Here is a 21,664-nt window from a genome sequence, read left to right as displayed (position 1 = left end):
GAGAGCTTCACAGATGATTTTCTAATCTGAAAATGTTTTATTGTTTAATTATATTCAGGGGTATCACTACAGAGAGTGTAAATAATACATGCATAGACACACACACACACACACACACACACAAAATACACACACACACACACGAACCAGAGATATCTGTGTACAAAAGAGCTAGTACCACATGTGATGTTTTGGTGGAGAGATGTGTTCTCCATTGCATTAATATGCAGGTAGCCAATTTAGAAGGACTGGCTATCTGTACAGCAGTCAGTGTGGCATTTGCTATCTACTAATCACTTGCAATCAGAGACTCTCCTGGAGGTCCACTCTGCTAGTATGCAGTGGGATTCCCATGCGACAGGATCCTATGTGAAAAACTAAGCAGTGGATCTGCTTTTGTTTCCTGTGTATACCGGGATCCTACAGGGTGTTACCTTAAAATGCTATTCTGTGTGTAAATCCCTACTGCCTGTAGAACAGGATCATTGGCTATGGATGATAACCTTTATATATAGTTATATATACTGAAGTTTCCTGTGTTATATTTCATACATTGGGTTGCACAATTCTGTACAGTACTGGCTTAAAGCTAATAATATACATGTGTTTTCAAGGCAAAAAAAAAATAATGTTCACTTTCTGAAAAGTGAATGGAATGTGGCAATAATGGGAAGAATTGGGAATACTCCCCAGTTACTTTCAGTTATAAACTGCATTAAATATTTCAATTTCCCATATTATTGGGTAGTTTGGTTTATTTCTTGTTTCAAACTCCTTTGTTGCTTCTATTTTGCATTCCAGCTCCTGTATGACTGATGATTCATGCAGACTTCGTTTTTTCTGTTCAAAACAAGAACTCCAAAGCCATCATAATAAGCAATCTGTTGTCATTTGTCTCATGCTGCTTTTTATCACTAAAAAAAGAAAACATTTAATTACGTAAATTATTATTATATATATGCTATGCTATAAAAACTCCCACCACCACCACTTTTCTCATTTTTGACACATGCTAAAAATGTTAGGGCATTCAAAGATCATTTTTTCTTAAAAGGACAGCAACTGATTAGCACGCAGTAGTCATCAGGAGAAAAAGGAACAGCAATAAATTGGGCGACGTGACCCATTTGTGTATCCTTGTCTTAAAATAATGTTTTAACTGGTATTCTTCCATCCTACATCCTTTTCACTCACAGAAGACTGTACCCTTTCAGTATTCACACTGGGCACAGTTCCAAGACCCTGGTCTTGACATGACACTTTCAGTAAATGAATCGGTACAGATTACTTAAGAAAAAAGGCTACATAGCCAGCTGGTGAATTGCTAGGCACTTGCTTTGACAGTGCTGCGAAGATGTGCAATCCAACATATCTCTGCAAGAGAGTTTGTAAAAGTAAAGTCAGCAGTTACGTTAAATGTTCTCCTGGAATTTCATCTGTCATGCCAATAAAACCCTTTTGTACTGCAGTTTCTGCAAATATGTTTGTTTCTGTCTTACGTGTGTGTGTGTGTGTGTGTGTGTGTGTGTAGTTTTATGTGTATTATCTGTGTGCATGTGCTGCAAAAACTGGAACCTGAAACTTCGTTTCCTACCTGGTGTAGTGGTTAAGAGCGGTAGACTCGTAATCTGGTGAACTGGGTTCGTGTCTCCGCTCCTCCACATGCAGCTGCTGGGTGACCTTGGGCTAGTCACACTTCTCTGAAGTCTCTCAGCCCCACTCACCTCACAGAGTGTTTGTTGTGGAGGAGAAAGGGAAAGGAGAATGATGTTAGCCACTTTGAGACTCCTTTGGGTAGTGAAAAGCGGGATATCAAATCCAAACTCTTCTTCTTCCATGTTTTACATCACATCTTTAAGATAACCAGGACCCAGGTCTTAGCCAACATTCCCAATGGAATTCCCATTCTATTTCCCGCAGACTATATCTATGTTCCCATTGCCTCCCCATAGATAAATAGGTACCGCTCCAACGGGAAGGTAAACGGCGTTTCCGTGCGCTGCTCTGGTTCGCCAGAAGCGGCTTAGTCATGCCGACCACATGACCCAGAAGCGTTACGCTGGTTCCCTCAGCCTGTAAAGTGAGATGAGCGCCGCAACCCCAGAGTCGTCCGCGACTGGACCTGTCAGGGGTCCCTTTACCTTTACCTTCCTTCAATGAGGAAAGTAGAAATTTATCTGTGGCTATTTCGAAACACAGCTATTTCGTCTCTGGATAGAATATGACATTTTGAAAGAAGTCACATTTTGCTTGAGCATATATGAATGAACCGATAATGATATCAAATTAAGGACCAGAATGACTGGGTGCAACTTGTGTTTGAGCAGTTCAGTAACAGAGTAATGCATAATTACAACAGGAAAACAAAGTGTAAAAACAGGAAAACAAGATGTAAATACAGCTAAATTTAATTGATACCTAAATTAAATCTAATGAAATCGCCGTGTTTGTTGAAACTCCTTGGTGTCATTCAGCCAAAAGCAAAAGTCTCAACCTTACATCCTCATCCCAATAAAAATTCAACATACACAAACTTCAGACTCTGGAGTAAATGAGCTGCTTTTGTGTGTGTGCAAGGCTGAATGCTAACCAGCAGTGTTTTAAGAGAAGCACGTCAGGGTCCCTTCCAACTCTGCAATTCTATTTGTTTCAGTTATTGGATAGAATAATGGAAGTTTTCGCATGTTCTTATCTTGTCCTCAGCAGTGCTATTGACGGAAGAGCAAGTGCCCATTAAATTCCTGTAGGTTAGCAGTACTTTCCAGCTAAGAATTGCTCCACAGTACTCTATTCATCAGCAACTAAACACGACACTGACATGGTCTCCAGTCTGTAGTGTAGACTGACCCTATGTGCATTGCCAGGTTTTGAATGCATATTTTAATTCCAATAAGCTCTGGTACCCATGTGGTTTGGTTGTGATAGCCAGCAGCCAAGGGTTGTTCCAAACAATACATTTAAAGGAACTAACTGAGAGCAGAATCTGTAGATGCTTCAAGTCCTGAAACACACACTTGTAGGGAGACCCCCAAACTTTAGAAATCCAAACACCTGAAAGCAGCATAATGTAATTATTAGACACTTATTCACATATTTTCCCTTCCTGATAGTTCTGTACCAAATGATATCCTTGTTTTCTAAAAAAATACACACATATATTTTGTTTGTTTCAAATACGAGTCACAACAAGGCAAATTTTTACCAAATGCCTTCATGAGGAGCTTCACGCTATTAAGTCAGCTGTGTTATTGATTCCTGCCCATCCCCTTTCGGGTGCAATTTGTCTAATCTTACGTTTGATTCATTAAAATGTTCCCTCCTTTAAATATGATCCTGACTTTGCTTTGACTTCCCTGCCTTCTCTCGCTTCTAGGTTACACAACTTGCTCAGTAGCTAGGGGTTGCATGGGAAATGTTTGGAGTAAAAATCAGTTTCTAGGGAAAACTTTGCCAAGTTTTCATGTGGGATTCATCCAAGCACAGCTGCACATACCCAACTCAGCTGTTGATGATCCAGTGGTTGTATTGTAGGAAGTTGTTTACTGAAATGAGGGCGCTAATTTCCTTCTCCCTTCTGGGGGGAAAAAAAATCTCAGAATTTTGGAGTCGTCAGACACCATCAGAATCAGGGCTGTCTTGGCCATAGAGGCTAGTGGTGCGGGGAACCACAGTGCCACGTTCTGGAGGGTGTGCCTCCCCAGCATCGGCTCGCCACCCTCTTCTGCCTCTGCCATGCCACACTGCGCCAGGAGCCTCCTTTTGGGAAAGCGTGCCATTGCAGCTGCCCCCTCCCCAGCGTGCCCTGCGTCCTCCTGGGACGCACGCCACGCCCCCATGCAGCCAGCCAGCCAAACCCGGCGCGCAAACACGAGGTGCAGCAAAGTGTGCAACCAGGATCTTGGCTATGCATATGAGGAGGTGCAGGACCCGGGAAATCCATAACCTTCTGGGATCCCAATTGCATGCTCTGCTGTGCCTCCCTTGCACTTGCGCAATGGGCTCAACTGGTTGGCTGGCTGCAGAGAGCGAGCGATAGTAGCGCCTCCGTCGCTGGCTGCCTTGGCAGCCTCCCTCCCTCCTTGCCCTCCCCCAGCCAGGCACTGTGGCCGGGCAGTCAGGCTGAGCCTTTGGCCAGCAACCAGGGGAGGGGGGGGGAATCCATCTCCCCGCTCCGCCTTTGCGTGACCGCCACCACAACTGCGAAGCAACAGGCGAGGCGGGGAGGAGCTTGGAGGGTTCTGCGAGAGAGTTGTGGGGAGGCCAGGAGAGGAACGGCTCCAGAAGTATTCCTGTGTAGTGGTTAAGAGCAGTAGACTTGTAATCTGGTGAACCGGGTTCGCGTCTCCGCTCCTCCACATGCAGCTGCTGGGTGACCTTGGGCTAGTCACACTTCTTTGAAGTCTCTCAGCCCCACTCACCTCACAGAGTGTTTGTTGTGGGGGAGGAGGGGAAAGGAGAATGTTAGCCGCTTTGAGACTCCTTCGGGTAGTGATAAAGCGGGATATCAAATTGAAACTCTTCTTTTTGTTCTTCTTCTCCCCCCCCCCCACACCCCTTCTTGCCATTTGGACATGCATGTTGCACGCTATGCACCCCCGTGGGGAACCTTTCCTAAAAATGGTCAACAACTTTGGGGGTCCCCCCCCCGCCTAAAAAAGGTTGACAATTCTGGGAATTTGGGGGGTGGGCACCAGAGGGATCTTTGCACCACGGCGCTGGATATGCTTAAAACGGCCCTGATCAGACTCAATAGCAGCACTTTTTGGTAACTCCATTGTGTCATCAGCCGACTGACCCTGTGAATGCTTTCTTTCCCCTTTCAAAATGCGCAAAAATAAAAAATTGCTTCAGGTGTCTTCTTTCCTGTTTTCTGTTCTTGGAAACTTTGCAAATAGACATATATCGTTGCAATTTATTCCAGGATGTTTAAAGTGACACTCTTCATTGCACCAGGTGTTTAGCGAATGTATGTAAGCAATCTGAGTTGCACAGACTTATCTGCTTTGCCAAGTGGGAAAGTAGCTTATTTTTAGTGAGGCTACTGAATGAAACTGAATTTTGTGCAGCCTAAAATAACCTGCATCTATATTTGCCTACAAAAATTGATCCAATAAAAAGGCATTGCATTTTTGCAGCTGTATTGATTCTGTGTTTCTCCCTCTGGAGGCAACACAGCAGGAGAAAAGTGTATCCATTCTGCAGCACCATCTAGTGACAAGAAAGCAAAAAAAGTTCTAAGCAAACACTTTGTGAAGAATATTTCTTCAGAATACACGGGGATTCAGAGCTGTTGATATATTGGATATTTGTGTGCCGAACAGAGACAGGATCAATTCTGTTTGCTTCAATGGTCCAACAGAATATGCATTTGGCTTGTTCACCCAAATATCCTTGGATATAATTTGTGTTATCATATGCCAGAGAGACAGTACACAACATAGTTGTTTTATTGACATATTGCACACAATAGCATCATGAAACTTGCTTGCAATTAAATTCACTTTCTATTTAATTTTTCCAGACCTGGCTGCTTAGTACCTTTTTGTATTACCTGATGGCAACCTGAATGGCAGGTGTTGTAGTTTGTTACATACAAAGTGTGGGTTAAGTTTTCTAGTTATACAAATACATACAATGGCAACAATCCATCAAATGCTAATCACAGCTATGGACTGCTTTGCACACAGGCCCCTGTATATATGATTTACCCACACTTGAGTTTGGCAAGTGAGTCACTTGTACCTGTGTCCACACACACACACAAATGCATAGCACACAGAATGTAAAGTATGATATGAGTCCAATGTCCTGTTTCCAACACTGGGCTTTGTGAAGTCCATAAGCAAGACATGAAGGAAATTACCCTCTTCCACTACTGATTGTCCACTGGCATTCAATAGCAGACTGGCAATGGACCTAGAGGTTCCATATAGCTATAATGACTAATATAATCCCATAGCCTCCTCTGTGAATTTGTCCCATCCCCTTGGAAAGCCACCATGCCTTGCATCGGTGAGTTCCACAGATTAATTGCATTGCGTAAAGAAGTACTTCCTTTAGTCTCACAATTCACACTTGCATCTATGTCGCGCTTTCTGTGTAGGGGGACACACCTAGTTCACGCATACAGCCCTGACGTGCAGATTTGCTCTAAGTACCACTGAAATAAATGGAACTAAAATGGATAATGCATTGCCTTCCATAGGGCTTCCACACAACTGAAGCCGTGCATGGACATAATTTCTGTACGGTTGGCAGTGTAAAATAGCACCATCGTTCCCTGGCATGCACACACTTTTTTTTCCTATCGCACTATAGTATGTCTTCGATCTGCATTCAAGCTATACCTGGGAAATGGATTTCTCCTCCTATAAGAAAGATGTATGTACAGCAACTGGAAATGCCCATTGACTAGTGTCAACGTCAAGAGAAGATACAACAAAATAAAGAGTAATGCAAAACTATTCCCCTGCCTAAGCCCTGCCATGTAAGGATCATGTTACTAATTCTTTAAAAAAACTATTTTAATTAAACAGAACACGTTAGCCTTCTGTAGCAACACAGTTCAAATCTACTTGGTTTTGAAACAAGCAGGGTTTTCGCCGTACAAGAGGGGCAATGCCAGCAGCTGGCATATGCAGGTTGGCACCTAGGTCCGCCTGCTTCTTTCAGGACTCGGTGAGAGTGGCTTATCCAGGGTCCCTCAAGACCTGGAACTAGGTCTGATCTGCTATGAAAGAAAAGCTCCACATCTCCTTCATTACATATGCCCAATGTTCCACCTACTGCATCGGGACTGGGTCTAAACCGACCATAGGAGAAAAAAGCTCTGACAAGGTTAGACCTTCACATTCTCTTCAATACAATGTTCACATTGTATATTAAAATTAAGAGAACAACAAGAAAGCAAAGCAGCATTTGATACATTTGTGGGGATACTGCCCATACTCCAGTTTTGTTTTGTTTTCTAAAACACATAGTAAATTCAAGCTAAAAAATATTTTTTTTGTTGTTCAAATATATAACAATTATTTGTATACAAATATAGTCTTCGTGGTACACAATTCCTCTTAAAATGCTTTTCTTAATAAGAGAATCTCTCCCATATCTGAATAAACATATTAAATAAATATTCCAAGGAAGGTCCAGTCAACTGCAAAATGGAACTGTATAAAAGAAGATCATCACAAAAGTCAATTTCTCTTTCATCCTTGCAGAAGAAAAGCTCTTTTCATTTTAAAAAAATACTAGTTGAAAAAATGTCTCCCCCCCCACCAACCTCAATAAGATTGCTAGAATAAGTTTGGAAGATTTCATTTAAAGTGTAAAAATTCCCATTGTCATCTTTACCTAGACATTGTGTTCATCATGATCTGCATATTCTAAACTGCGGCTTTCCCCTTTTCTCACTCACCGAAATGCAACAATTCTGTAGAATATTGCTTTTCCTTGACTTTGTATTTCAGAAAGTGCTCAGCATAAGGGCAGACCATTGTCTACACTTGAACCTACAGTTCATGTGCTTCGCTTCCGTTGACTTCAGGTCTAAAGGAGTCAACTGCTTATTGCATATAGTGAGTCTAATATAAATGAGATTCTTTTTTTTCCTTTTAAAAAACGCATAATCCCCTCACCTACCTACATGCAATGCCAGGTTCATAAATGCTTGAAAATCTACTGAAATATACTTGGTCTAAAGGTGTCTACGTTTGCCCATAGTCTAGGGCAATATTATAATTCTGTTTAATGCAACTGACAAAAATCCCCACTGATTTTCACCAGAGTGGCTTGATTCAAATCAATACAACTTAAGTAACTGATTTTGATTCAACTTTCTAATTCATGTATGTTCTGAACAAGCATGGATGTTTTATAAGAAGTAACTTGTTTGCAACTAAATAGAACCTCTGCACTGTGTAAAAGAATGAACCCAAACATCTGGCCATGTTTCCATGTCTTTTCCACTACAGAGTTTAGGATGAAACTGTGAAATTCTTCCTGTTTGGTGCCCTCATTCTCCCACAAGTATAGCAGTTTTGCACACCCACCGTCACTGACTTGAAACGCCCAGCACTTTCAAGAACAAAGGCATGGTAATTGCTGTGTTCTTCCTGACACGGAAAATAAATGTCTCTGCTGTTTAGTTGACAGCCTAAATATTTATAATTTGTGTAATAATAAATATAATCCATGACCTGAATTTGTAACTCTTGACCTCAAACCACCTCAGAATGCATTTTTTAAAACCCTGGATTGTTGTTGTTTTTAACACAGAAAAAGCAGGCTTTTTCACCGTGTTTCGTAGTGAGCTATGGATTCAGTTTTAAAAGATGAGTGTAGACTTTGATGTGCTTGTTATGACATTCACATTATTTTTAAAGAGGCAGCCAATGCGGCTGAAATGTTTGGATATTTTGATTATCCATCTTGATAAAAGATCTTCCTATGTGTACAAGAAGCAGAAGAGATGGGGGCAGCATCTGGGGGGGGAGAGATACTGCCTAATGAACCAATCCTTCATCACCAAATTGACCCTTGGAATGAAGTTTTTTTGCACAGATATATACATATTCATAGAGTATCTTAAATTCTTAATCTGTGCTTGCTTTTGCACTTCTTTTAGTGGCAACAATGCCCTGTTTTGACATTTTCCCAGAATGCTTCCTGTTAATGAGATTGCACCTCGATAAATTTTCACAACCGGGTTTCTTGCACTTCTTCTTCGGTTTCTTCTTGCAAGGCACTTATTTTAGGCCTGGACATCCGTTTGCTTGAGTTCCTGGGATGCACCGGGAAGAGTCTGACACGATCTGAATGGCTGATGGCTTGACGGAAAGAATTCTTTTCGCTGAGCAGCTTCTGGATGGATTCGTATTGTGTGACTTTATTCTCTTCTATCACCTGGTTAAGAAGAGGATGGGTACAATACAGTTACAAAAGAGCAACGCTTGGCTTGTGAATGGTTATTTTGAATCCAATAACATAATTACAGGACTGAATTATGGTTAGTAATTGAATTATCTACTCCATTTACATTCCACCCTTTGTGTTCCCAAGAAATCTTGCATTTAGACATTGCCCAGAGCCAAATCATCTTAACTTCAGATATAGGACAGATCAACACTCATGGATTTTAACGCTAAAAGGGAATGGTTCTGATAACCGTATTGCCATATGTTCTTTTTTCAACGTTAATAATGCGTCATTAAAATGTGTCACCAGAGGGTGTTGCAGAGCAACCCCCTTCCAGACACAAGGTAGACCTTGTGGAAAGGAAGAGAAGAAACCAAATGGGACTTTTTCTGTCTTGATGTTTAAGAACAATATTTTTAATAGGTGAGAGTAGATACAGTCATAGTCAGGGGTTGTTGTTTTTTTCAGGGAGACCTCATAGGAACTCAGTTCCGGCACTTCTCAGGTGGGCACCATTGCCATTCTAAGAGAACAAGCAGTTCATGGTGAGTTGCACCACCTCTTAAGACGCTGCCAGCTATTATACCTCGCTGGCTGCCCATATATACGTGCAGCCAATGCCTTTTCAGCCAATTTGAATTGCAGCAGCTGGCAGGAACTTGAGCCAGCTACCCAGGCGGCCAAGGGGAATTCCCTCAATGCCTGGGGATGGTGACCGAGAGCACAGATCCGCAGCAACCACCCACCCAGTGGAAGGGGTAAGCACGATAAAATGTCCTCCTCCTCTCCTCTCCCCTGTCCCTCTCTGTTCCAGGAGTTTCCACATTCCTCCAGAGCACATTTGGGATGGGCACAGAGCACATGCGGGGAGGGAGAATTCCAATGCACAAGCAATGCGTTGGATAACGCCCAGTATTTATATTGTTCAGCTCTGTTCATTAACAGATCCATTGCATGATATATAAGGCATTTCATTTATTTGCATTTCACTAGGTAGACTGCCTTGTGCACTGCTCATATTATAATATGAAAAGAGTAATTTTTGCACCCTTCCTTCCTTCCTCCCTCCCCCAAAAAGTTCACGTATGTGTGCGCAAGAAATATGGGGAAATAACATTGGAACTTGGAAAACGTTTACCATTTTAAAAATATGTCTACCTGGGAAGCTCTTTTATGTGCATGAGTAAGAGAAATAAAATGCTGCTGTGAAAAAATGTTGCATGAAACAGTCTGTACTGTTGTTGACTTATGTGTTCTCGCTATCAGAATCGAGAAGTATAACTGTAAATTATGTATTAGACAGTTGTGTCTAGGACAGTTAGTACTTTGATACAGAACTTGGCATTTCCTTCTTCATATCTCCCTTTTGTAGAAGTGAAAGAATTTGGAAGATGAGCATTACTATCGGCATTCAAAGTGGTGATCAGTTTCCTTCTGAGACTCCAGAATCACAGTTCCTAACATAACTTGCTAGGTTCTTTAAAAATTATCCTCTGCTCCAGTACTTTGGCCACCTCATGAGAAGAGAAGACTCCCTAGAAAAGACCCTGATGTTGGGAAAGATGGAGGGCACAAGGAGAAGGGAACGACAGAGGATGAGATGGTTGGACAGTGTTCTCGAAGCGACTGGCATGAGTTTGGCCAGACTGCGGGAGGCAGTGGAGAAGAAGAAGAAGAAGAGTTTGGATTTGATATCCCGCTTTTCACTACCCGAAGGAGTCTCAAAGCGGCTAACATTCTCCTTTCCCTTCCTCCCCCACAACAAACACTCTGTGAGGTGAGTGGGGCTGAGAGACTTCAGAGAAGTGTGACTAGCCCAAGGTCACCCAGCAGCTGCATGTGGAGGAGTGGAGACGCGAACCCGGTTCCCCAGATAACGAGTCTGCCGCTCTTAACCACTACACCAAACTGGCTCTCATGTGCCACTACACCAAACTGGCTCTCATGTGGAGGATAGGCGTGCCTGGCGTGCTCTGGTCCATGGGGTCACGAAGAGTCAGACACAACTGAACGGCTGAACAGCAACAAAAGGGACCCCCGACTGTTAGGTCCAGTCACGGACGACTCTGGGGTTGCGGCGCTCATCTCGCTTTACTGGCCGCTTTACTTAGCATAGCGTACTTTGCTCTCCAGCTATTGTCTATATTTATTTAATGCTTTTATATGCCACCTCCTGCCACAAGATGACCTAAAGCAGTTTACATAAAGCAATCAAAACAATATAAATGAAAATCCCAAAACACAATTTAAAACAGGCAATAAAACAATTACGAGCAACAAAACTAGTAACAGCAACTCAAGTATCAATAAGCACCTTGTTTGAAATACTCTTTAACTATTCGCCCTTTGGTGTGATTGTATTGATTATTTGGTTGGGGGGGGGGATACCTACAGTACATTGTGCATTTCCATAAGTAAGTGTTATGGGATAGCACAGAATGCAAACATTGTGCCATCAAATGAAAAATGTGTATTTCTGGATTAAGCTCAAAAACTAGACTTGTGCCTCCAAAGTTAGGAGGTGTGACTAGCAGTGTGACTAGCATATGCTTTATAAACAGCCATTTCATGCAAAAAATAATAATTAATTAAGCACATATAATTTACACCTGTTAGAACATCATGTTGGCCGGGATACATAGATCGCACATGTCCGTTATGTCTTTGGGCCGGAACATCCAAACATAGCTTGTGATATTGCAGGGCCTGCTGTTCAAATGAAAGAAGTCCAGAACACCACTGGACATGCTCCAAGCCCTTACTCATGCCTAAAAGTAGCTATTTGGATCTACCTCGGACATAGTGCCTAATTCTTGAAAAGCACTCACCAAATATCGCTGGCATTCCAGTAGTGCTTCTAGCCTGTGTTCTGAGAGTATTACTGTACAGTTTGCAAAAGCCTGCTTGAGAGTCTTTTTAATGACTTGGAACGTCCTGAAAGGTAAACGAGTTTTAATATGCAGAAGAATGCAATATAAACTTTTGGTTACATGCAGTTGACACTTTTACAGTATTTGCTAGGCTTTTTACAGCACTGCAATAGGGAAGTTTCAATTCAGATGAAATGTCAGCATGACAACTACAACCTGTTGTTACAGTGACTACTCTTGCAATGTGACTAATGAAGTAGTTGCTCAGTATTTTGTTCTGAAGTAACTGTTTTCATTCGCTTCTTGCCTTGACCAGACAAGGTTGGGAAAAGGTCTATATCTGCTGTAGGAAACCAGAAGGGGTATGCTGAGTTAAACCACCTTGATAGTGATTTCCTCTCCCAAGGCAACCCCAAGAATGACCAGTGTTGGATGGTGAGGGTTGGTTAAAAGAGGTAGGGGTGTTTATTCTGGAGAAGAAACATGATTGCTGTCTTCAGAGAACTGCAACACTTTCCTCACTGCAATAAGTGAAATGACAGGGAACCAGGCAGAGGGCCTTCTTGGTAGTGGCACCTGCCCTGTGGAATGCCCTCCCATCAAATGCCAAGGAGATAAATAACGATACAACTTGTAGAAGACATCTGAAGGCAGCCCTGTATAGGGAAATTGTTTAAATAGTTGGTGTGCTATTATGCTTTTATATTTGTTGGAAGCTTCCAGAGTGGCTGTGATAAGCCAGTCAGATGAGCAGGCTATAAATATTATTATTATTATTATTATTATTATTATTATTATTATTATTAACACAAAAAATAGGAGTGGAGCTTTCTCTGTTGGTCTAAAGGGCAGGACTAGAACCAATAGGTGTAAATGCCTGGGAAACAGATTTCGGCTAAATGTTAGGAGAATCTACCCAATGGAACAGGTCATTTAAAAGTGGAATAAAGGTAAAGGTAAAGGTAAAGGGACCCCTGATCATTAGGTCCAGTCGTGTCCGACTCTGGGATTGCGGCGCTCATCTCGCTCTATAGTCCGAGAGAGCCAGCGTTTGTCCGCAGACAGCTTCCGGGTCATGTGGCTAGCATGACAAAGCCGCTTCTGGCAAACCAGAGCAGTGCACGGAAACACCGTTTACCTTCCCGCCAGAGCAGTACCTATATTTATCTACTTGCACTTTGACGTGCTTTCAAACTGCTACGTGGGCAGGAGCTGGGACCGAGCAACAGGAGCTCATCCCATCGCAGGGATTCGAACCGCTGACCTTCTGATCAGCAAGCCCTACACTCTGTGGTTTATACCACAGCGCCACCTGGGTCAGACTGCCTCAGAAGGTGCTGAGTTCACTTTCACTGGAAGTATTTCAGCAGAGGTCAGATGGCAAATATAAAGCAAGGAGAATTATTATTATTATTAACAGGATAATGTATTCTTCTATTCGAGTATGAAAACAACTGGACAAAATATTTGTCTCGTACTTACTTAGCATCAAGATGAGCACTTGGTTCATCCAGAAGAAGAATTTTAGCTTTGCTGAGAATTGATCTGGCAAGACACATTAATTGTTTATGTCCATGGCTGAGGACACAGCCACCATCCAAAAGGACAAAATCTAGCTTGCCTGGAAATTGCTCTATTACAGATTTCAGTCCAACCTGAAGGAGATAAGAATAGGGTTGGGAGGCGGGGAGAGATAAGCATTCTGTTTCACACAAATTGGTTTTCTTTCTTGCAAAAGTTATGACCATTTGGCCTTAATCCACAGCACTAGGTATCTAGACCCACATGATGAAAGGTGCAGACAATTTCATTCTCAAATAACATCCTCCCGCGTCATACGATAAGATGATCTTGGAAATGGACTTTTAAAAGTCTGGTGTGTTAGCCAGGTTGTATGGCTTAGGGACATCTCCTAAACAATGACTTCTAGGTTACAAATGCTACAGATTATAGCCACAGAAATAGAACACAGAGATGCCATCTCAGGAATGCTCAGAAAACAAAGGAGTACCCCGCACTCTTCCCTTTGATAGTTTAATAGGTTCAGTTCAGAATAAACAGCAATATATACTTAAGGCCTAGAGATCCATCAGAAGCGGTGAGCTTATGTTGAAATCTATTTAATCTGTGAGTAATAGTAATGATATTTACACCATCACATAATTTATACCATCACAACGATTGTTCCTTCTTAATAGGAAACACTGACTATAATTTGAAACCTGCTTTAACTGTCGAGGTGGGCATAGCACGGCATTTGATTCAGCCAATTAACCACACTTGCACTAGATAAAACCTCTAAATGTGTGTGTCATCCATTTACCATAACTGGTCATCTGCAACAAATGGTCGCCATTTTTAAATGTCTACTGTGGTCAGTGGGCCTTACCAGAATTTCAATTAGACACAAAGGGAGTTACACCACGTAACAGAGAGCACCACAAATTTATAGGTTAGTAAAAAGTATCTTTTGACGTACTATGGGGACACAAATTTTATGAGCTTCAATTAATAGCCAAGCTTCTTTTTTTTTAAAAAAAGACCCAACATTAACATTCAGCAGCACTCTCGCTTATACTGTTTCTGGCACCTGCTAAAATCTTTGTTTCGGCAAGTCTATCCAGACACATAATTTAGCTATGTATAGTTGCTTTTAATATTTTCTGATGTTATCTGTGAATTATGGATAATTATTTCAGGTACACAAAGGGGAGATTTATTTTACTAAGCATTTTATAAATAAAATTAGTAGAAACAGACACCTTGAGTAGATTGCACCTATTAGCATATCTGACAGCCAAATTCAAAGTTGGATAATAGGGGCCTTTTAATTGGATTTAATCTAAGGTGTCCACACTGACAATTTTTCATGTTATCCGCTGCTCTTCCTAAGATACTTAGCTTGTAGTATTTGCACTACATCATGCGCTCTGTCTCAGTGGCAGCTATACTTACAGGGATTATTCCTCCATGCTTGTAATCTATTTTCAAAACAGGTACAAAGATTGGGATAGTGCCATTTATTAATAGCGCTGCACTCTAAATAAATAGTGCTACGCTCTTCTCTTCCAGTAGGTATACCTGATCTCTGTGTTACTAAATTACTCTCCTCCTCCACCAAAACTTCCCCTGCCCAGGACACCCCTGTAAATGGTTGACAGAAAAGAAGCCCAAATTTCAAAAATAAACCAACCAATCAAGACAAATCCTTAACGGTTTGTAGGTTAGATTTATTGTACAGGGTGAGTCTTTTAAAAGAGGCCCCATGGATACAGAGTACACATGTTCCAGGGGGCATCTTTTAAAAGACTCACCCTGTATATTCCTTTGCACTCCTTAAGATGATAGGAATTATGTTTTTTTAATTAAAAAGAATGTTAATATTTTAAATACAATGATTCACTATCTGATTTATATATTTCTGAGGGAAAGAATTCAGCTGCTTCTCTCCCTCTCTCTCCGTGTGTGTGTGTGTGTGTGTGTGTGTGTTTGTGTGTGTGTGTGTGTGTAGCATATCTTCAGAAGTGCTTCAATAAATAGATTTTCTTTCTTCTTTTGATGTTTGCCTCACTTTATTTATGAGTGGTGACCCACATTTTCAATCATATATTAAAACATATTTAAAAGCAGTGCCGTGCTACAACATCTTAACAGCAGGCATCCAACTAGATGCTTTGGCAAAAAAGAAGTGTTTTTGCAAATGTTGAATGAGCTTGAAAAGGCAAAGAAAAAATGTTGTGAAATGAAGGCTATGAAGTAATACTAAGAAGTTGTGATATGAACAGTTATGGAAGTAAAACACACACAAAAATATAAGAGGGGGCAAAACAATGTTGGAAGACATGACCCGATCTAACTCAAATCAAAATTTATTGTGAAATAACTTATTTTTTTAAATAGTTCAATCATCCTCTTTAAACAATGGGCTCTGCGATCTGTGATCCCTGAGAGGTGGTTCAATGAAGCATTGGGTCTCCCTCTCTAAAGACAGAGTGAAAGGTCCAACCGCCATCCTGGAAACTCCCAGAGAATTTGCTTTCCCAATATCTGAGCGCTGAAAAGGATTGAGCCAAGTGCCAGACTAGGGGAAGGAATGGATCCAGATGATCCATAGCCTTCCCAGTTTGCCAACGCATCTCCAAACCACAGAGAAGAGTATGCCAACCCTGTAGTTGGCATTCTCTATTTCCCTTCTACTGAGAGAGAAATGGCCTTATGTCAAAGGGATTCTGGGGCATATTCTGTGTCCCAGTTGGGAAAATCTACTCCGCAATCTCCTCCTGCTGCTTACCCTGTATGCGGTAGGATCCCATAGGAGTGTTAGTGAGACTTTGCAAGGAAGTGGCCTGGTACAGAAAATCAGGACCCTGGTCAGCTCCCCGTGGAGGCAACTCCAAGCAAGCTCCCACTAGGTAGGAGTGGCAAATGCAAGTGGCCTTGGAAAAAACGTTTGGACAGAACTGAGGAAGGCACAGCCTTGAACCTGCTTTCAAGCAGATGCTAGACCCATTTTGGGATGAATGGGAGGATCACTGGCCATTCTCTAATCTAAGTCTCAGTCCTGTTTGTAATTACAACCTACTGACATACTAGGACCCAGCCGAATGAAATAAATTGGATAGCCACTAGGCATTTGGGGGAGCGGCACCCTGGTTATGGAATAGACTTATTGGAAAGGTTTACTTGGCTCCATTTTTATGATCTTTTCAGTACCAGTTGAATACAATTCTTATTCACCCATTATTTTGTTTCATAATTTATGTTAGTTTTAAACTGAGTTTTATACTGTTTCAGTTTTTTAAAAAAAACAAATTTTTACTGTTTTTATGATGGTTTTTTATGATTGTATTTTAATGTTGTGCTATTTTATTTCATTGTCTTGTGAGTTGGCCAGACAACTTCTGTTATGGGGTAGCTATATAAATATAGTAAGTATGTATGTAAGTAAGTAAGTAAGTAAGTAAGTAAGTAAGTAAATACATATATTTCTGATTCATTACCCAATCAGCAAATGAATGCAATTACATATGATTACAAAGTTTTAAGTAGTTTTTTAAATGCACAAGGCAGACATACTAAATGAAAAGGAGCAACAAATATTTGGAGTTGTCCACACCACACTTTCCTTAATGAAACTGCAATTTATCTAGGAGAAGGAAAAAGTCTGATCCGCAACATCTTATCAGAGGGGAGTAACAAAGTTATTGGACCATCTTGGCTGGATCTAGACACATCAAAGAAGTGTTTTAGTTAAATGCGTTGTAAACTTTGTATGAGAAATCGGGTTGGCAAAAATGGAACTCCACAGCGCCATCTGGTGTCACAGTGTTATAATGCATATACAACACATATAAAGCGCTTCTTCTTTGCCAATGTAGCTGAGTCCCTTGTCATGCCTTGACCACTTGGGAATTATATTGCTCTCCCTGAAAACATAACTAACAAAGATGGGCATTCCTACCTCCTCAGCAACTTTCCATAGTTCTTCATCAGTCCACTGTCCATAAGGATCCAAGTTCTTTCGAAAAGATCCAGAAAATATGAACACTTTCTGTGGAAGTAGAACAAAACAAATTAAAAAAAAACTGTTAGCAGAATTTATGTGGAAGAGCTAAGGCAATGGCTGATAAAACAGCCATTTTCTGTAACTCTTCAAACATGACTGTTGCTGATTAACATCCTATTCCCTTTTAAATGTGTTTGTGGGATCAAGTGTGGGATGGGTATTGGTTTGCTTTGTTTTTGATATGTACTTTTTTAATCTTGTATTTTTATGTTGTGAGCTGCCCTGAGATCTACAGATGAAGGGTGGCATCCAAATTTAATAAACAAGCAAACATAAATAAACAACATTTTCTTTTTCGTCAGGAGCTCTACTTACACTGCTTGACATCATAATCATCATCATAATCATCATAATCATCATTATTATTTTAAGGACCCCTGGATGGCTGAGTCCAGTCGAAGGTGACTATGGGGTCATTGCGCTCCTCTCACTTTCAGGCCGAGGAAGCCAGTGTTTGTCCACAGACAGCTTTCTGGATCATGTGGCCAGCATGACTAAACTGCTTCTGGCACAACAGAACACCGTGATGGAAGCCAGAGCACACAGAAATGCCATTTACCTTCCCACCACAGCGGTACCTATTTATCTACTTGCACTGGCATGCTTTTAAACTGCTAGGTTGGTAGGAACTGGGACAGAGCAATGGGAGCTCACTCTGTCATGGGGATTCGAACCACCAACCTTCCGATCGGCAAACCCAAGAAGCTCAGTGGTTTGGACAACAGTGCCGCCCGTGTCCCTATTATACCACTCATCTGACTGGGTTGTTGGGTAGCTCCCAACAAAATATAGTAAAATATAGTAAAAAACACATCAAACACTAAAAGCTTCCCTGAAGAGGGCTGCCTTCAGCTGTCTTTTAAAATTCAGACACCTGTTTATCTGTTTGACATCTGCTGGGAGGGCGTTCCACAGGACAGGCGCCACTACCAAAAAGGCCCTCTGCCTGGTTCCCTGTAACCTCACTTCTCGCAATGAGGGATCCACTTCATCACACCAAATCGTATCCTTGGCTCTATTTACTTTCCCCGATATTTTTGCCTTTGCCAGGACCCCATCCAAACAGCAAGCACAGCCAACAATTGCCCCAAACTATCTTGTTCCATAATACAGGGAGCAGAAACTGTGGCTCCAGATATTGTCGGAATTCAGCTCCCATCAGTCCCAGCCAGGAAGGCCAACGGTCAGTAATGATGGGACCTGGAGTTTGGCAACATCTGAAAGGTGACGAGTCCCTGTCCCTGAAATAAGTGAAATAAGTGAAACAAAACACTTATTCAGCACCTATATAATAGCAAGAACGTAATAGGCTTTCTGTGAGGAAAGTGGTAACAATAATCCATTAGTGCAGGTGCTTGGCACAACTGAAGTTATGGTGTGCATTTTGTCTGTTTGCTCCTTTCTGTTTCCTGTCACAGTAGGTAAGGAAGTAGAGGAGATGCATTTTTATATTCTAATTTTATGCTTGATCTTCTCACATCCTGCTCCTAATTCCTACTGAAGCCAGCCCCCCCGCTTCTCCCATGGTGAGAAATGGACACCTCTTAGTCACACACAGGAAACTGTGTCTTGGGGGGGCGGAGAACGACACAGTCCAAATTCAATATTTGCTTAATCTCTTTAAGCATTCAAACAGTGTGAGAGACTTTGTATCACTCTTGACAGGAATGATTTATTCCGCTTCAGATGACAGTAACTCTTTCACAACTGCTCTGAGAAGGTGAGGCAAATGTGACACTTTCTGCGTCACAGAAGGCCCTTGGCAGATTTTTCTCTCAGAGAAAGTGGCTTTCGCTGCGACTTCCCCTCCATTGTGCCCGCTGGATAAACACTGCCTATTGGAAAGCCTGAAAGGTGATCATTTCCCTTCTTCCTCATCCCTTTTACATTACTAACAAAACAAAAATCAAGTAACAAAGACTATTTCAGTTCGTATAGGAACTGGCCTGGACATAACAGCTACAACCACCTAGAACAGGGGTCACCAACCTGGTGCCTTCAAACACACATGTGCCCACAAAGGCATTCCTTGACACCCACGGGATCCCACCTGAAATTAGGCTTGGAAGCAGCATTTTATTGTAACCAACAGAGGAGGCTGCAGAGTGTTCTGGGTTGTGGGGTTTTGTGGAGCCCACAAAAGTTTCTCCACTTTGCAAATGTGCTGACAGCCCCCCAAAAAGTGAGTGACTTCTTATCTGCAATGTAAAAGCTTGCTTATGCTTTGTATTTCCATACAATCCAAATGATGATCCAATTAGTTTGGCTATGTGAGTAGAAATGGAAGAAGTTAGGTCATGTGAATGACGGCACAGCTGACTCCTTCGGATAATTCGTGCAGGGATCATTACGATGACATTCTTGGCTCTGTTTGTACCTGTGAAAACCAATAGTTTGGGACTGGGATATCCAAAGGTCCTTTGATATAATCCTTTCCACCTACTGGACTAAATATATGAGGCATTCTTAGCATCCCATAACCCTTCATGGCTTGGTGGATGGGAAGCATGGCAGGGCCTTCTGTTCTGTGACACTAGGTTGTGAAACTCCATCCCTAAATAGATTTACGGTAGTTGGTTTCCGCTATCTCTCAACTTTATGGAGTTTGAGAGCACTATATTTTCCAATCTAGCTTTTATTTTTATTTGAAGTCTTTTTTCTCCCCCGTTGATTAAGCTGCAGCTGTTATACTCTTTTCTTGATTTTATTCAATATCACTGTTTTATTGTATTTAAACTATTTGTATTGTATTTGTATTGTTTTTTATTGTAAGTTGCTTTGTGGGCCCTTTCTAGGCCCAAGAAGCAGCATAAAGTGGTACCTCTGTTTATGAATGCTTCTGGTTAAGAACGCTTCAGGTTACGAGCTCCGCTAACCTGGATGTAGCTGCTCCTGGTTGCGAACTTTGCCCCAGGATGCGAACAGAAATTACGCGCCAGAGGCACACGTGCAACGGGAGGCCTCATCAGCGAAAGCACGCCTCAGGATTAGAACGGTTTCAGCTTAAGAACGGACCTCCAGAACAAATTAAGTCCGTAACCAGAGGTACCACTGTATAAATAAACATATACATAAATATAAAAAATTAAATTGTGAATCTGACTAAGGGCAGATTCACAACTGTACTTGCCACACCCAAACGTGTCATTTTTGGCATGTCTCATGGTCATTATCAAACATATCGAGTACATATGGGCCTGTCTGCAGTAACACACTTATCACTCAACCCTAAGCATGTTTACAGAGTTCGAAAGGCCTTATTCTCCAGTAAGCCTGCATGGGATTGCAGCCTTATACTAATGTTCCAGAACTGCTGTCAATTCAGGAGTTACCTGGGAGTAAGTCCCAGTTTACTCCACCAGAACTATTCTGGAGAACATGCTTAGAAATCTGGAAACTACAGAAGGTACTGTGTGTTGTTTAGTTAGCAATAACTATATCAGGTTATTTCTCTGTCTTTCAGCAGGTATATTTTTCCCTGGGATGAGAAAAATAACTTCCCTAAGGCAGGGAATGTACATTTCGGCTTTTGTTTTCTTATGTGGGGCAGTGGTTTCTTAAAGATGGAGGTGCTATCTGACTTGGGATTAGCTTCTTTAAGATTACTGGGTGTGGTGGCACAAAGACAAGAGAGGAAGCTATGTCTGGCATACCTCTGTTTACACTTGGTTTGCTGCATATTAAAATAAGGAATTTAAATATTTTGAACTCCTGTGGTGGCAAAGAAAACAGAAGTGAACAGACCAGTTTTCAGAAGAGAAAGGTACCTTCATGTCACAGGTAATACTTCTAAACAAAATGCAGCCCACATTTTGTTTAGAAGTATTACCTGTGATTCAAATGCCAATTCAGCTGACTTTCCTAGGAATGCTGGTTTTCAAATGCCAATTCAGCTGACTTTCCTAGGAATGCTGCTTATCTTTGTAAAGTAATTTTCGTCACCCCACCTCACCCATCCCCTCCCATCCCACCCACCTCTTTCCCCCTTCTCTCCCTAATGTCTCAACGAAACCAAAACTGATTTGTAAAAAATGTTACTTGGGAAAAATACGAGATAGACATTGCACACACTTTTGTAAATCAAGGAAATCTTTAATAATAATAATAATAAATCCATTAATGAGATACAAGGAAGGGGGAAATGAGGAAACTGAAAACTTTACATGCAAACAGACAAAAGCTTGTGAAATCCCAAAATCTCCCTATTCCCCCCCCTATATATTGCATAAGGAAACCGCAAATATGGAACAGGATACAACTCCTGCCGGGTTAATATAGCTGCTGTCACTTCCATCCTATTCAGACACCATGAGCA

General features: G+C 41.5%; 1 protein-coding gene across 1 annotated transcript in view; it reads right to left on the bottom strand.

The window, feature by feature from the left end:
- Window positions 1-8,675: 8,675 nt before the first annotated feature.
- CFTR (CF transmembrane conductance regulator) overlaps window positions 8,676-21,664 on the bottom strand; it is an 86,874-nt gene continuing 73,885 nt past the window's right edge. Inside the window, exons 24-27 of the mRNA XM_033162377.1 lie at window positions 17,245-17,334; window positions 13,266-13,438; window positions 11,742-11,847; window positions 8,676-8,901 (exon numbers count right to left, since the gene is read on the bottom strand). Coding sequence (XP_033018268.1) covers window positions 8,695-8,901; window positions 11,742-11,847; window positions 13,266-13,438; window positions 17,245-17,334 — 576 coding nt within the window. The 3' untranslated portion in view covers window positions 8,676-8,694. The remainder of the gene's footprint in view (window positions 8,902-11,741; window positions 11,848-13,265; window positions 13,439-17,244; window positions 17,335-21,664) is intronic.

The sequence above is a fragment of the Lacerta agilis genome, chromosome 10, assembly GCF_009819535.1.
Source record: "Lacerta agilis isolate rLacAgi1 chromosome 10, rLacAgi1.pri, whole genome shotgun sequence".
NCBI lineage: Eukaryota > Metazoa > Chordata > Lepidosauria > Squamata > Lacertidae > Lacerta > Lacerta agilis.
The sequence above is the reverse complement of the archived record's forward strand: the minus strand, read 5'-3'. Positions and strand labels throughout refer to the sequence as shown.